General features: G+C 41.1%; 1 protein-coding gene and 1 pseudogene across 1 annotated transcript; both read left to right on the forward strand.

Annotated features, from left to right (window-relative positions):
- The first annotated feature begins 2,286 nt into the window (after positions 1–2,286).
- LOC135888356 (olfactory receptor 2AP1-like) lies at positions 2,287–3,252 on the forward strand. The gene has a single exon (XM_065416162.1). The coding sequence runs from the start codon at positions 2,287–2,289 to the stop codon at positions 3,250–3,252; it is 966 nt and encodes a 321-aa protein (XP_065272234.1).
- A 10,031-nt stretch (positions 3,253–13,283) lies between these two features.
- Positions 13,284–14,236, forward strand: LOC135887436 (olfactory receptor 6B1-like; annotated as a pseudogene).
- Positions 14,237–15,170: the final 934 nt, after the last annotated feature.

A 15,170-nucleotide genomic window follows, 5' to 3' on the forward strand; every position in this document is an offset into this window, starting at 1 on the left:
TGGACTAGATGACCTCTTGAGGTTCCTTCCAGCCCTACATTTCTATGAGGAGGCAACCACACCCCATCAACAGAGGGAGGAGAACATGGTCCAAGTGAGATCTCGGCACCTGCTCATCCCATCTCTTTACTGAGAGAACCAAATTTATGGGGAGAAATGAAAGAAGAATCTGAATCCTGGTCACCAAATCCTGAGAAATCCAAGCAAGACTGGAGGCTGAATATCCTGTGGTTGAAGGTGAGTGTTATCCCTCATACTGCTGCTGCCACACACTAAGATAGAGCCTGCCATGTGGGTGCTGTCAAAGGACTGAGCAATCAGTGGTGATTCAGTCTCGCCTTCCCCCAGAGATGCCAGTCAGTATTAATATTGCCATGTAACCGACAGGGGGACTGAGGCATAGAGACGGGAAATGTCTTCCTGTTGCTCACCATCACTGGTGGAACTTGGAACAGAATTATAGAATCTAGAGACAAGAAAGGAAAACTCTGTCCCCTCCAGGCCATCTCTCTACCAGGACTTGCCCCAATAGTACATTTATTAGTGTTTGCTCCACTTTTCTTTTAAATAACCCAATCAATGAAGAACATAAGGATTTCCAGACTGGACCAGATCCCAGGTCCATTGATCCCAGTCTCCTGTCTCTGACAGTGGCAGCTCCAGAGACTGCAGAGGAATGTGTAATAACGCTGCAGTAACACTTGTGGAATGATGTGCCCCCCACATCATCCTGATCTCTAATAGTTAGAGATGGGCTTAAACTGTTAACTCCAATGTATAAGATCCCTTCCAGAACTATTGTTAAACTCCAGATAGAATCATAGAAATGTAGGGCTGCAAGGGTCCTTAAGAGGTCATCTAGTCCATCCCCCCAGTGCTGAGTCAGTACTAATTATACCTAGACCATCCCTGGCTGCTGTTTGTCCAACCTGTTCTAAAAACTTCCAGTGATGGGGATTCCACAGATCACCTTGGTAACTTGTTCCAATGTTGAACTATCCTTATAAATAGTTTTTCCCCCCCAAATATCTAACCTAAATCTCTCTTGCTGCAGAGTAAGCTCTGACTTCCTATCCTACCTTCAGTGGACGTGGAGAACAATTGATCACCATCCTCTTTATAACATCCCTTTACATATTTGAAGACTATCAAATCCCCTGTAAGTCTTCTTTTTTCAATACAAGAAAACATTTAAACTTTTTGTGTTTTTTTCCTCTTTTTTTCCCCATTTATCACTGGGCGCAATAAAATGAATAGTGACATTCCCCCCCACCCCACCCAAATCTTCCCCTGCTTTTATTCTTTTTTTCTTTTTGCCATGCAATACATTTAAAAATAAATCCTCATATTTTTAAAAATTACCGAATGGCAAAGTATCAGACTTTCATTTTTCCTTTTAACTCTTAGTAACTTTTTCAAAGTTGTGGAAGTTCAGAGTGGGAAATGGAAAAAAAAGATAAAAAGGAATTGTGAACAAAAAATAAAATACATCAGACATGATGGATGGCATATTTTCTGAATCATGTGAGTTTATATCTCTTGTAAATGTACAGCTTTGCTAGTGTAGCTGACAATGGGGATTTTGATCATTCAATATTCAGAATCTCACTAAGCAGTTTGAATCAACAATATTCCTTGGTAAAGAAATCCAAAAGTTAATATGTGATGATCACAAAGCAGCATAAAAACTGATCTACATGGTACAGTATAAATGAACTCTAACAATGACTACCTAAAAAGGCTTAGCAGTTGAGGGCTTGGACTGGCACCAGAACCACATTCATGGAGCATTGGTTTCTGTCAGGGACAAAGGAAGTTTCTGAAGTCCAAACAAGCCGATTCTCAGCCAGCAAAATTGTGGGGTGTGTTACGAGCCCAAATGAGTCTGTCTGAATTCAGGGAATCCAGTGCCTACACCTTCATTTGCCAGACTCCTCCTGATGAACTGGTTTCCTCACTACACACCACTAGTGTCAGCTTTTTGGAGCAGAATGAAGGGAGCAAGGCTTAATCTATTGTTAGTCAGACAAATTAAGGTCTTTACACAAATCTGAGCTTGCCTTAGCAGCATGTTTGTGTGTCAGTTTTTCTCACTCACTCTCAGATGTTGTCAGCCTCCATTGTCTCACTCCCAGCCTATCATCCTATGTGCACAGCCCAGTACTTGGGCAGGTGACATGAAGGAGAAGGAGCACTTGAACATTAATGATTTTAAATTAATAATGTGATACTGATGTTTAACAAATTCTGTTCTTGTTTTATTGTAGTGTTTTCTTCATTTCCGCCATGGCAGACACAGAACAGAGAAATCAAACCTCCCTCACAGAATTCATCCTCCTGGGATTTGGGACTGTCCCCAAACTGCAGATCCTTCTCTTTCTGCTGTTCCTTGTGATTTACATTGTGACCATGGCCGGGAACATCCTCATTGTTGTGCTAGTTGTGGCTGATCAGCACCTTCACACCCCAATGTACTTCTTCCTGGGGAACTTGTCCTGCTTGGAGACCTGCTACACCTCCACCATCCTGCCCAGGATGCTGGCCCATCTCCTGACTGGGGACAGAACCATTTCTATTGGTGGCTGCATCACACAATTTTACTTTGTTGGTTTCCTTGCAGCCACGGAGTGTTATCTCCTAGCAGCGATGTCTTATGATCGATATCTAGCGATATGCAAACCACTGCACTATGCAACCCTTATGAATGGCAGTTTCTGCCTCCAGCTAGCAGCTGGGTCTTGGATAAATGGATTTCTAGCTATTATCATAATAGTTTCTCTTATGTTACAATTAACTTTCTGTGGCGCCAATGAAATTGATCATTTCTTCTGTGAATCTACACAAATAATTAATCTCTACTGCAATGACATCTACCAGGTGGAGCTTGTAATCACCATTGTGGCTGCTTTACTTACCCTGCCCCCATTTGCTTTAACTGGGACATCCTACATTTGTATCATCTCCACCATCCTGCGAATCCCTTCCACCACTGGGAGGCAAAAGGCCTTTTCTACTTGCTCCTCTCACCTCATTGTGGTGACAATTTTCTATGGGACTCTGATCATTGTGTATCTGCTACCAAAAACCAACACACTCAGAGACCTCAACAAAGTGTTCTCTGTCTTCTACACAATTCTGACTCCTATGACCAATCCCTTCATATACAGCCTGAGAAACAAAGAGGTGAAAGAGGCTCTGAGAAAAATTGTCAGTAAATGTGTACATTTTATAAGAATTCAGAAATGCTACTGAATTTTTTGAAAGACAATATAATGATGAGTGCAGCTGATTTACACTTTAAAGCTCAGAGGTTGCGTAGCCCTTACTTCATTCTAGATCTTTGGTAGTGTGAACTTGTAACGCTTGAGGATGTGCAAAGATTTGAAACCGTAAGATCAATCAGAACCAGGATCTTTGTGTTCAAAATAAAATTGAACTTTATTTTCCTTGTTGAATGTGGGTAGATAATGTTTTGGTGAATTCCATAGACTAAAACAAAGTAAGAATGTAAAATAATGACTTAGGGCTGGATCCACAAAAGGACTGAGGCATTACAAGGTCTAACTTCTAGTGCCTTGCTAGCCAGTGGAATCCACACCCAGGCTGGTGGGATCAGGGCGCATGTCTACATTGAAATAAAAAGGCCCATGGGAAGGCTGTTGCTGGCCCAGGTCAGCTGACTTGGGCTCGTGGGTCTTGGGCCGCAGGGCTAAAAATGGCAGTGTAGATATTTGGGCTCAGGCTGAAGCCTGGGTTCTGAAACCCTGTGATGCGGGTTTGTCTCAGAGCCCCGGCTGCAGTCGAAGCCCAGACATCTACATGGCTACATTTAGCCCCTCAGCCCAAGCCCTGTGAGCTCGAATCAAATGACCCAGGCTCTGAGACTCGGTGCCATGGAATTTTTATTGCAGTGTAGATGAACTAATACAGTTTAAGGCCAGAAGGGATGGCCAGATCATCTAGTCCAACAGCGCACAGTCAACCTGTGGAACTCCTTTCCTGAAGAGGTTGTGGAGGCTAGGACTATAACAGGGTTTAAAAGAGAACTGGATACATTCATGAAGGTTAAGTCCATTAATGGCTATTAGCCAAGATTGGTAAGGAATTGTGTCCCTAGACTCTGTTTGTCAGAGGGGGGTGATGGATGGCAGGAGAGAGATCACTTGATCATTACCTGTTAGGTTCACTCACTCTAGGGCACCTGGCATTGGCCACTGTCGGTAGACAGGATACTGGGCTGAATGGACCTTTGGTCTGACCCAGTACGGCCATTCTTATGTTCTCCCTGTATAGCACAGGCCACCAGCACCCCCCACCCCGCACCCGCACACTAAACCCAGCAACCAAAATGAGACCAAAGCATCACAGCCCTCAGGAGACGAGACTAAGATGTGCCATAGGCAAAGAACAGGGGGGACCGAGCGGCACCAGTGCCTGAGGCCCCCACAATGGCAGGGAGATGATTAAGTGAGATACATCCAGATAATCCTGGCAAGTGACCCGTACCCCCCACACTGCAAAAGAAAGTGACCTCCCCTCCCCTGCCAAGGTCACTGCCAGTCTCACCAGGGGAAAATTATTCCCAACCCCACATATAGCAATCAGTTAGACCCTGGTCATGTGAGCAAGAATCAGCCAGCCCAGCACCTGAGAGAGAGAGAATGCTTGGTGCCCCCTCAGAGCCCTGGACCTTTCTGCCAATGTCCCATCTCCAGCCGTGGCCATCCCTGATTCTTCAGAGAAAGAAGAGAAAAAAATACATCAGGGTACAAAAAAAAATCCCTTCCTGACCCCTGCAGGTGGCCAGCTGAAATCCTGAAACATGAAATTTAAGGAACATAAGACATAAACCAGAAGTTAATCTCAGGGCTGCCGATTCCTGCCCCCACACTGTCACAAGCACTTCTATTCCTGCGCCTGCGTGTTGAGCACATAAGGTAACCCTTTCCCCCCATTGCAGTCTGGCAGAGAAAGATATTTGACTCCATCATAAGTTGTCTCCATATTGGCCACATCCTTTGATCTGGCCTAGGAATAGTGTCATTGACTGCTGAGGTCTCATTTTCACTTTTGTTCTGATTATTTTATATTATATAACAGCCACAACTTTTCAACTTTCATCTAATCTAATCTAATCTAATCTAATCTAATCTAATCTAATCTAATCTAATCGTTAAAAGCAATAAAGTAAAAAAAAAACATTTCAATAATTCTCCCTCAAAAATGTCAAGTAAATCGATACATTCCAACAAAACACTTCAGTTGCATTGAATCAGGGTTTTTAAATGGAAAGCTGTTCAACTGGAGAAATTTTAACCACATCTAATGATGATGATTGTCTACACTGCCCCTTACTAGGGGCTGTGCCTTAACGATGCCATCCAGTGCTATAGTTGGAAGGCAGAACTGTCCATCATCTGAAAATCTTTCCATAAGGACAACAAAGGAGAGGAAAAGGGGAAGCCCTCTCAGGAAACTCAGAAGGATCTATGTGTGTTTGGGTGTGTTACAAGCAAACAAATAGTAAAAACAGGTATGATTTGTTCATTTAAGGATATTCATTGTATATTTTGACATGGGATGTTGACAATTTGTGTTTTAATGGTTTATAAACTTTAGCTTTTTGAATCTCAATGTCTATTGTCATTAAATACTTCCCCTCCATAATTTTACACAACCATGAAAATTTAAATCAATAAAAACCTAAAAAAATGCTTAAAAATAAGCATTTATATTATCCATCAAAATTATTTAGAAAAATGAATTCTGCCAACCCTATGCACAGCACAGGCCAGAGATTCTCACCCCATGATTCCTGCATTAAGCATATCGCTTCTGGTTGTATATTCTAGGAAGAAATATCCAGTCTTGACTTAAAAACTCCAAGTGATGGAGAATTGTTCCCATGGTTAGCTACTCTTCCTCTCCATCTCTTGTGACCTGGGCCGATGAGACTGACTGACTCAGTGAAACACCCCTATGCAAACCTTTCACCCTGGCCCAATCAAAGGTTGACAGCTGGCCTGCTGTAGTGGAACTTTGTTAATGGTGATGTAGAAAGGGGATACATATTCTTGGTCCCACAGAACCATGACTCAAGTTTTTGCCCAATGAACTGTTCTTTCACCCAATATTTTCATAAGTATTTTGTCTAAATTTCGGGACACTCATCCTTTCTTCGGTGGGGGTCCATGGGTGTGCAAATAAAATAAAATGGAGTAAAATCAAATAAAATATTAAATTGCAAGTTTTCCACATTTGCACATTGATTTTCCATGTTTGCACATTTGATTTCATGCATATTTTTTCCTACCAGAATGGCAACCAAGACATAGCTCATATAAATTATTAATATTAAAGGTGGAATAGAAATAAAATTGGGTTTCAATCCTTTCTCTCTCTGTGTGTATGTGTGTGTTGGGAAAGATGGGGAAGATGTTGAAGGGGGATGTGTTATATACAGAAACCCTGAAAGATTTATTGTTGTTGCTTTCCCTTTGAGAAAAGTTTTATTTTATTTTATTCTATTAATGTATACTTTAGAAATTTGATGATGTCAAGCTGTAAAGCCACATCTTTTGTTGTTGTTGGAGGCGTCCCTTACTGGATCCAGAGATGTGCACTGTGAGCTTTCTCAACCCTTATTTGAAAGTTTATGAATATTTAACAGAGAGAGCTTTCCTCCACAGTGTGCTTGGGCATTTGAGCTAAAACTAAAAGTAATGATTATAGGGCCAGCTGAACAGCTGTCCACTTTCTAGTTTCTTTGTGAGCACCCTCACAGTTGATACGTCTGTTGGCCTTACTTTTCTGGGGGTGAAATTTCCCAATTTTTCCATTTTTTATATGACGACCTGGGAACACTACCCCACACTTTTGGGTTTGGGGCACCTGTGTTTCTTCCCTCTGGAAATATGTGACCACTGATATAGTGACCAAATGCTTACTTTTATTTAGCAGTTGGACCAAAGCATTAGGGTAAAACGATATAAAAACAGCAAACTGTCTACACACATAGACAGTTTTAGTTCGTGTTGGTCCGGCTCTGAGCAGGGGGTTGGACTAGATGGCCTCCTGAGGTCTCTTCCAATCCTAATATTCTATGATTGTATGATAGTTAGCGTCCCAATTTTCTTAGAAAGCTCACAATAGAGATTTGTGAGGTTGCAATCATCACTGAAAAGAATTTTGATTAGCAAAAGGGGCATATTGACTTGAAGACTATTTCAAACTGTTTTTCTGTTTTTGCCATTGCTGAGTGTGACCAAATGTGACCATATATACCTGTTGCATACTCAGAATTGTGTACTCAGATAATATTGATTTTCCCACTGCAAATGTCTTCCATGCTTTTCTGATCTCCAGGGTAGAACGCTGTAGAGATCTCCTCAGAATTCATCATGGAAAAGGTTTCCCTCTTACAGCACAACAACCTGGAGAAGTATTTGCCCTAGGTTCTTCTACAATATATACTATAGACTATTAACATCACCTACCAAGCATAACTGCATTGCTTCAATCTCTGGACATCCAAGAAAGAGGATTCATAGAAATATTGTGGTTGATAGTCCATCGCCTTGCACCTTGTGCTGTCATCTATTCTATTCTCATTCTATTCTATTCTGAACTAGAACAGATTCTATTCTAAACTAGAATAGACGGGTCTATTCTATTCATTTCTACAAACTGGTACAGATGGGTCTATTCTAGTCTATTCTAGAACAGATTATATTCTAGTCTAAATTAGAGCACATGGGTCTATTCAATCACAATCCCATATCATTGTTTATCATTTAGAGGAGAAAGTGAATCTCCCTAGTCACCTCTGCTTATTGGCATTGTAAATTAATGAAAAGGGAAAGTTAATAGCATATTTATTTTTAGACCATACGAACTCGAACAATGGTGTTAAATAGAGTCAAACGTCTAACCCAACCCCTTCCTCCCCTGCCCCCCCAAAATGGCCAAAATGAAAAATATTTTAATTTGGAAATGCTACTATGGGTGCCTCATGGGAGCTGTAGTTTAGTTGCCTTATGACCCCATTCCTCTCTAAGTTTTGGGCTCCATAGGTGGACTAAAGCTGCCATGCTGCACCAGCTCCTCTAAACACGAGAGAGACTGTGGTGTGTCATGGGAGATGTAGTCTATCCAGGGAATGTAACCCATGCAGTAGAATGAGTGAATTAAGCACCTGAGCTTCAACTCCCATGAGGCACTATGGCAGCATTTCTGAACTGAACTGTTTTGGTTTTCAGCCAAAATGTTTCAGTTTCTGATTTTTCACGAAAAAGTCAAAATTTTCCATTGAGGAAAAAAATATTTCCAACCAGCTCTACAAACAAAACTGCAGAAGGCAATTGTGGAATAACATGGCCATGCAGAAAATCCCCATTCACCCCCTACAGTAAGAAGTTGGTTTAATATGGGATGAGTGCTCAGAAACATTATTAACTGATCATTTGGAACAGTAGGGATCAGAAGATATTTCCTATTTCCTTGCTCACCCTAATCTTCCATTGGCCAAGACTGTTGAGGAATTATTTACTATAGTTTGGTACCCAATGTTACACATGAGCTGGCCAGATTTTTAAAGGTATTTAGGCATCTAGTGGTATTTTCAAACGCACCTCCCATTGAAATCAATGAGTCTTAGGAGTCTAGGTGCTTTTGAAAATCTCACTAGACACCTAAATACCTTTAAAAATCTGGCCACAGTGGCCTTACTAGAGTGTTTGGAAGGCAGGAAATCTCTGAGTTGGATTCCCATCTCTTCTTTTGAATGGCCTTAATAATATTTTTCACTCCTGTCAGGGCCTCAATTATAATGGTGAAGGTTTTACAGAAGGGGTATAATACTTGCCTAACATTGTACAGCATCATCAGCTCTACACACAGAAGCAGGAATATTGCTATCCCTAGTTCTCTGATGAGGAACCTTAAACAGCAACTTTTCCACACCTTTGGGTACCAAGCATTGTTACCTAAATAGCTGCTGAAAGGCCTAAATAAATGAAGTCTGATAGATAGATAGCATCCACTTTGAAATTCCTTTGGGAAATGATTTCTATGGACTTCTATTAAATGTATTAATTAACTAATAATGGATTGAATTTAACATTGCATTTGTTTTACTATATATTGACTAAGCTCTCTAATATTTGAGAGTCCAATCCTTCGAGCCTGACTTTCTGGAGTACATCTTACCTAGGCAAAGTTAGCATATTAAAGGGGAGGGCACTGTTTTTGGCCCCAGTTCAGCAAAGATGTTAGGCTAGGTCAGTACTACAGAGCCTATGCTGGTATAGTTAGACTGGCATAGCCCTGGAGCATAGACACAACATGCGCTGAGAGAAGGAGTTTTTTCTGCTGGTGTAGGAACACCACCTCCCTGAATCTCATATGCTATGTCCACAGAAACGCTCTTCCATTGACATAGATGCATGTACACTGAGAGGTTTTTACATAGCTATGTTCCTGGGGTGTGTGGATTTTTCATATTGCTGTGCCAGTATAAGTCCCATATTAGACTAGCCCCATATTTAATCAAGTGAGGAAGGGACAGATTTTTAAGGTATTTAGGTGCCTAGTCAGATTTTCAAAAGCATCCAGACACCTAACACTCACTGAAATCAATTAGTTTTAGGCACGTAGGTGCTTTTGAAAATCCCACTAGGCACCTAAATACTTTAAAAATCTGTCCCTAAGTGTTTACAGGGTGGGAGCCAAAGTAAGTCAGGTGGTGAAGGTTCAATTGTAGATGGGCAGTGCATTGCATTTCATTCCTGAAGAGCAATCATCCCACACAGGAGGGATACGAAGAGAGATTTCCTCTGAGTGATGAAACGTCCATCATGATTTCATATGTCTGAACTGTCCTTACAAAAAAAACCCCAAACAATGGCACAGCAGTAACTCCCTAGACTCAGTAATTCCCCAGAATTGGCACCAGAAGAGACACAATGCTCTATAAAGGATGTAAATATGAGGTGACATCTTCACTATCATACAAAGAGGGGAAATAACATGTTCTGCATGAGATGTGGCCTGCTTCCCTTCAGTGGCATGCTGATATTTTAATGAATTATTTTGGAAGAAAAAGCAGGAGGACCTGACCCATGCAGCCAGAATCCTGCTCACAGAACCCCTAAGAAATATGCAGTCTTTGCTTCAAATCTGAAATAGACCATGGTCTCAGGTAAGCCTGATCCCCGCACAACACTCCGGCATTGCATTGCAATAACACCTTCCATCCAGGGGAATCAAGGTGTTTTATAGACTTTTAATTAATTCACCTTCACATTCTCCAAGAAATGTCAGCCAGTTTTTAGTATTGCCTTTTGTACAGATATGGAGAAGGAGGCAAAGAGCAGGGAAATATCCTACCAAAGGTGCCTAGGATGGACCCTGATATGGAGTCCATCTTTCTGCCAGTTCACAATTGTACCCTACTGTAGTTTTGGTGTAGTTACAGCCTTTCCCTTGGATTTTATTCCATAGCCTAGTCTAAGGTGTGCTGAGGAACTATTTAGCAAAGTAAAAGGAGGAAAGTTAGGATCAATGGGATCCCATGAATATTTTTTAAAATCCTGACAATTAGCTCTAACGTCATCCAAAGTAAGTGGTGGGAGCTCTCCAGCTGGTCATGCTTTTAATTAATCTGGTCACAGCACTCATAAATGTACATAAGAACTGCAATTCTGCGTCAGACCCACGGTTCACCTAACCCAGTATCCTGTCTCAAACAGTGGCCAGTACCAGACCTTCAGGGGAAGTGCACAGAACAGGGCAATTGGATTGATCCACCCCATCTTCCCCTTCCAGCTTCTGGCAGTCAGAGGTTTAGGGTCACCCCAAGCATGGGGTTACATCCCTGACCATCTTGGTTAATAGCCATTGAATCACTTATGCTTCATGAACTTATCTAATTCTTTTCTGAACCCAGTTATACTTTTCACCATCCTCTGGCAATGAGTTCCACAGGTTAATTGTGTGTTGAATGAAAAAAAATACTTCCTCATGTTTGTATTAAAGCTGCTGCCTATTAATTTCATTGGGTGACCCCTGGTTTTTGTATTGTGGGAAAGGGTAAATAACACTTCTCTATTCACTTTTTCCACACCATTCATGATTTACACACCTCCGTCCTGTCCCCCTTTTGTTGTCTCTTTTCTAAGCTGAACAGCCCTAATCTTTTTAGTCTCTCCTTATATGGAAGCTGTTCCATACACTTGATCATCTTTGTTTCCCTTCTCTTAACCTTTTCCAATTGTAACATATCCTTCTTTGAAATGGGTTGACCAGAACTGGACACAGTATTCAAGGTGTGGGTGTATCATGAGTTTATAAAATGGCATTATGATATTTTCTGTCTAATTCTATCTCTTTCCTAATAGGTCCTAACATTCTGTTAGCCTTTTTGACCACTGCTGATCACTGAGCTGTATTTTTCAGAGAACTATCCATTGTGATTCCAAAATCTCTTTCTTGAGTGGTAACAGCGAATTTAGACCCATCATTATATATGTGTAGTTGGGATTACTTTTTCCACTGTGCCTTACTTTGCTTTTATCAATGTTGAATCTCATCTTCTGTTTTCTTGCCCAGTCACCAAGTTTTGTGAGATCCCTTTGTAATTCTTCACAGTCATCTTTGGACTTATTTATCTTGAGTAATTTTGTATAGTCTGCAAATTTTGCCACCTCACTGTTTATCATTTTTTCCCTCTTATGTATGTGTTGAATAGCGTAAATCCCAGTACAGATCCTTGGCGGACACCGCTATTTACCTCTCTCCATTCTGAAAATTGACCATTTATTCCTACCCTTTGTTTCCTGTCTTTTAACCTTTTATTGATCCATTAGAGGACCTTCCCTGTTATACTATTACTACTTAGTTTCCTTAAAAGCCTTTGGTGAGGAACCTTGTCAAAGGATTTCTGACAATCCAAGTACACTATATCAACTGGATCACTCTTAGCCAAATGCTTTCTGACACTCTTTTTAAAAATCAGTGTGACATTAGCTATCTTTCATGCATCTGGTACAGAAGATTGTTTCAGCAATAGGTTACATACCATAGTTAAAGGGGGAAAGAATTCCCTGCCAAAGGAATTGGATCAGATCAGTCTCTTCTATCTCTAGATTCTGAGGTTTTTTTTTTTTGTTTGTTTTTTGTTTTTCATTTTCTAGACTGCAGCGTAAGACCATATCAGAGCATTGGCACATCTGACAGTCACACAATCCATGCATTTGGGAAGTTATTCTGCTTTAATTGTATTGAGGTTGCAGTTAAGATTTTGCTCTCGAGTGAGAAATAGATGGAAGCTGGGGTATGAACTGCTGTCCGGCATCTGTTGGAGATGGAAACAAAAGTCTTGTGGGGTTCTGGAGTCTGTTATGACAATGCTGTAGACAATGTGAAGGTGGAAAGAAATGTAGCAGACATTTCTCTTAACTTCCATGTTTGAAGGTTTGAGGTGTGTTCTGACGTAACCTTAACTCTCACTAAACATAGTTTTTGTTTATTTTTACTCATGTAGCTCTTTCTCATTACTTAGACTAGGCTATGGCAGTGGAATGGGTGTCAGGAGGTCTTAGGGTGACCAGATGTCCTGATTTTATAGGGACAGTCCCGATTTTGGGGTCTTTTTCTTATATAGGTTCCTATTACCCCCCACCCCCGTCCCGATTTTTGACACTTGCTGTCTGGTCACCCTAGGAGGTCTTGATATTATTCCTGATTCTATCACTCCCTACTTTGACCAATTACTCCTGTCACAAGGCATCCATCACTTTCCTGGAGACATTAGCCCATAATGTGTAACACTCCTTGGAATTATTAACTGAAATTAATTCTAATATTGTCTGCATTCATTATTATCCCATCATTATTACCTTGAACAACAGTAACAATAAACAAGGCAAATCAATTTCTCCTTCTTCTTAATAATTATTTCATAAATATAAGAAAGCAAAAAAGCAAGCAAGCAAGAAAGGGAATTAGATGCTCAAATTCCATGGAGCTGGGCACCTAACTCCCTTAGCCAGCACTGAAATTCCAAGCCTTAAATGTAAAAACTTGCTCTCATTAAAATCAGTGGCAAAACTTCCCTTTAGTGGCTGCAGAATGTGTTAGGGCAATACAATTTTTTAGGTGCGTAACCATCTGGGAAAGGTGGGGTTTGAAAAGTATGAATCCAGTTGATGACACTGCATTGCCAGTTAATTTATATTTTTCAAATTATATTGCAGAATCCGTTTTATTTAATTTGGGTGCTTCCCATGGAAAAGACAGAACAGGGAAATCAAACGTTCATTATAGAATTCATCCTCCTGGGATTTGGGAATTTCCAAGAACTGCACTTTCTTCTCTTCCTGCTCTTTCTAGTGATCTACATTGTGACCATGGTTGGGAACGTCCTTATTGTTGCATTAGTTGTGGCTGATCAGCACCTTCACACCCCTATGTATTTCTTCCTGGGGAACTTGTCCTGCTTGGAGACCTGCTACACTTCAACCATCCTGCCCAGGATGCTGGCCAGTTTTCTGACTGGGAACAGATCCATTTCATACAATGGCTGCCTTATGCAATTTTTTTTCTTTGGTTACTTAGTAGGTACAGAATGTTGTCTCTTATCTGTGATGTTTTACGATCGGTATTTGGCAATATGTAAACCATTGCATTATGCAGCCCTTATGAATGGCAGGTTTTGCTTCCAACTAGCAGCTGGCTGCTGCATCATCGGACTGCTAGCTACTTCCTTATTACTCTTCTTGATCATGCAGTTAACTTTCTGCAGCCCCAATAAAATTGACCATTTCTTTTGCGACTACACCCCAGTGATAGACCTTTCCTGCAATGACACCTACACAATGAAACTTGTGGCTTCAGTCCTGGCTTTTATATTCACCTACCTCCATTTCTACTGACTGTGACATCCTATGTTTTTATTATCTCCAACATCGTGAGAATCCCTTCCACTACCAGCAGGAAAAAAGCATTTTCCACCTGCTCCTCTCACCTCATTGTGGTGACAGTCTTCTACGGGACTCTAACTATTGCTTATATGTTACCAAGAATCAACATCCTTAGAGACCTAAACAAAGTGATCTCTGTTTTCTACACAGTCATGACTCCACTGATCAATCCCCTCATATACAGTCTGAGAAACAGAGAGGTAAAAGAAGCCCTGAAAAAAGCTGTCAGTAGGCTTATGACTTTGAAAAAAATATGAATAACCCTACACTATTTGGTTAGGTTGAAACAAAATGGAGCTATCATGAATTAGAGAAGTAGAATCTGGGTGATCTCTTTCTCTGGTCCTCTGGCTAATCCCAGAAGAAAAGGAGAACTAGGAATGCTGTACTGAATTATTTATTCAATATATTTCACTTTGTTTTCTCTCTAACTGTCCCAACATAAGACCATCAACCACAGCCTGGACCAGTCCACACAAGAGGTCCACTTCCTAGACACTACAGTGCTAATAAGCAATGGTCACATAAACACCACCCTATATTGGAAACCTACTGACTGCTATACTTACCTACATGCCTCCAACTTTCATCCAGACCACATCACACGATCCATTGTCTATAGCCAAACTCTAAGATACAACTGCATTTGCTCCAATCCCTCAGACAGAGACAAACACCTTCAGGAACTCTATCAAGCATACTTAAAACTACAGTACCCACCTGGTGAAGTTAAGAAACAGATTGACAAAGCCACAAGGATACCCAGAAGTCACCTACTACAAGACAGGCCCAACAAAGAAAGTAACAGAACACCACTAGCTGTCACCTTCTGACCCCAACTAAAACCTCTCTGATGCATCATCAACGATCTACAACCTTTCCTGAAGGATGATCCCTCAATCTCACAGACCTTGGGTGATAGGGCACTCCTCGCTTACAGAGAGCCCCCAAACCTGAAGCAACTACACACCACACAACAAAAACACTAACCCAGGAACCAAACCCTGGTGCCAACTCTGTCCACATATTTATTCAAGGGACACCATCAGAGGACCTAACCACATCAGCCACATCATCAGGGGCTCGTTCACCTGCACATCTACCAATGTAATATATTCCATCATGTGCCAGCAATGTCCCTCTGCCATGTACATTGGCCAAACCGGACAGTCTGTACGCAAAAGAATAAAT

The sequence above is a fragment of the Emys orbicularis genome, chromosome 13, assembly GCF_028017835.1.
Source record: "Emys orbicularis isolate rEmyOrb1 chromosome 13, rEmyOrb1.hap1, whole genome shotgun sequence".
Taxonomy (NCBI): domain Eukaryota; kingdom Metazoa; phylum Chordata; order Testudines; family Emydidae; genus Emys; species Emys orbicularis.

Excerpts from the sequence above, each read along its gene's own strand:
- LOC135888356 (XM_065416162.1), top strand. The coding sequence starts at position 2,287 with ATGGCAGACACAGAACAGAGAAATCAAACCTCCCTCACAGAATTCATC.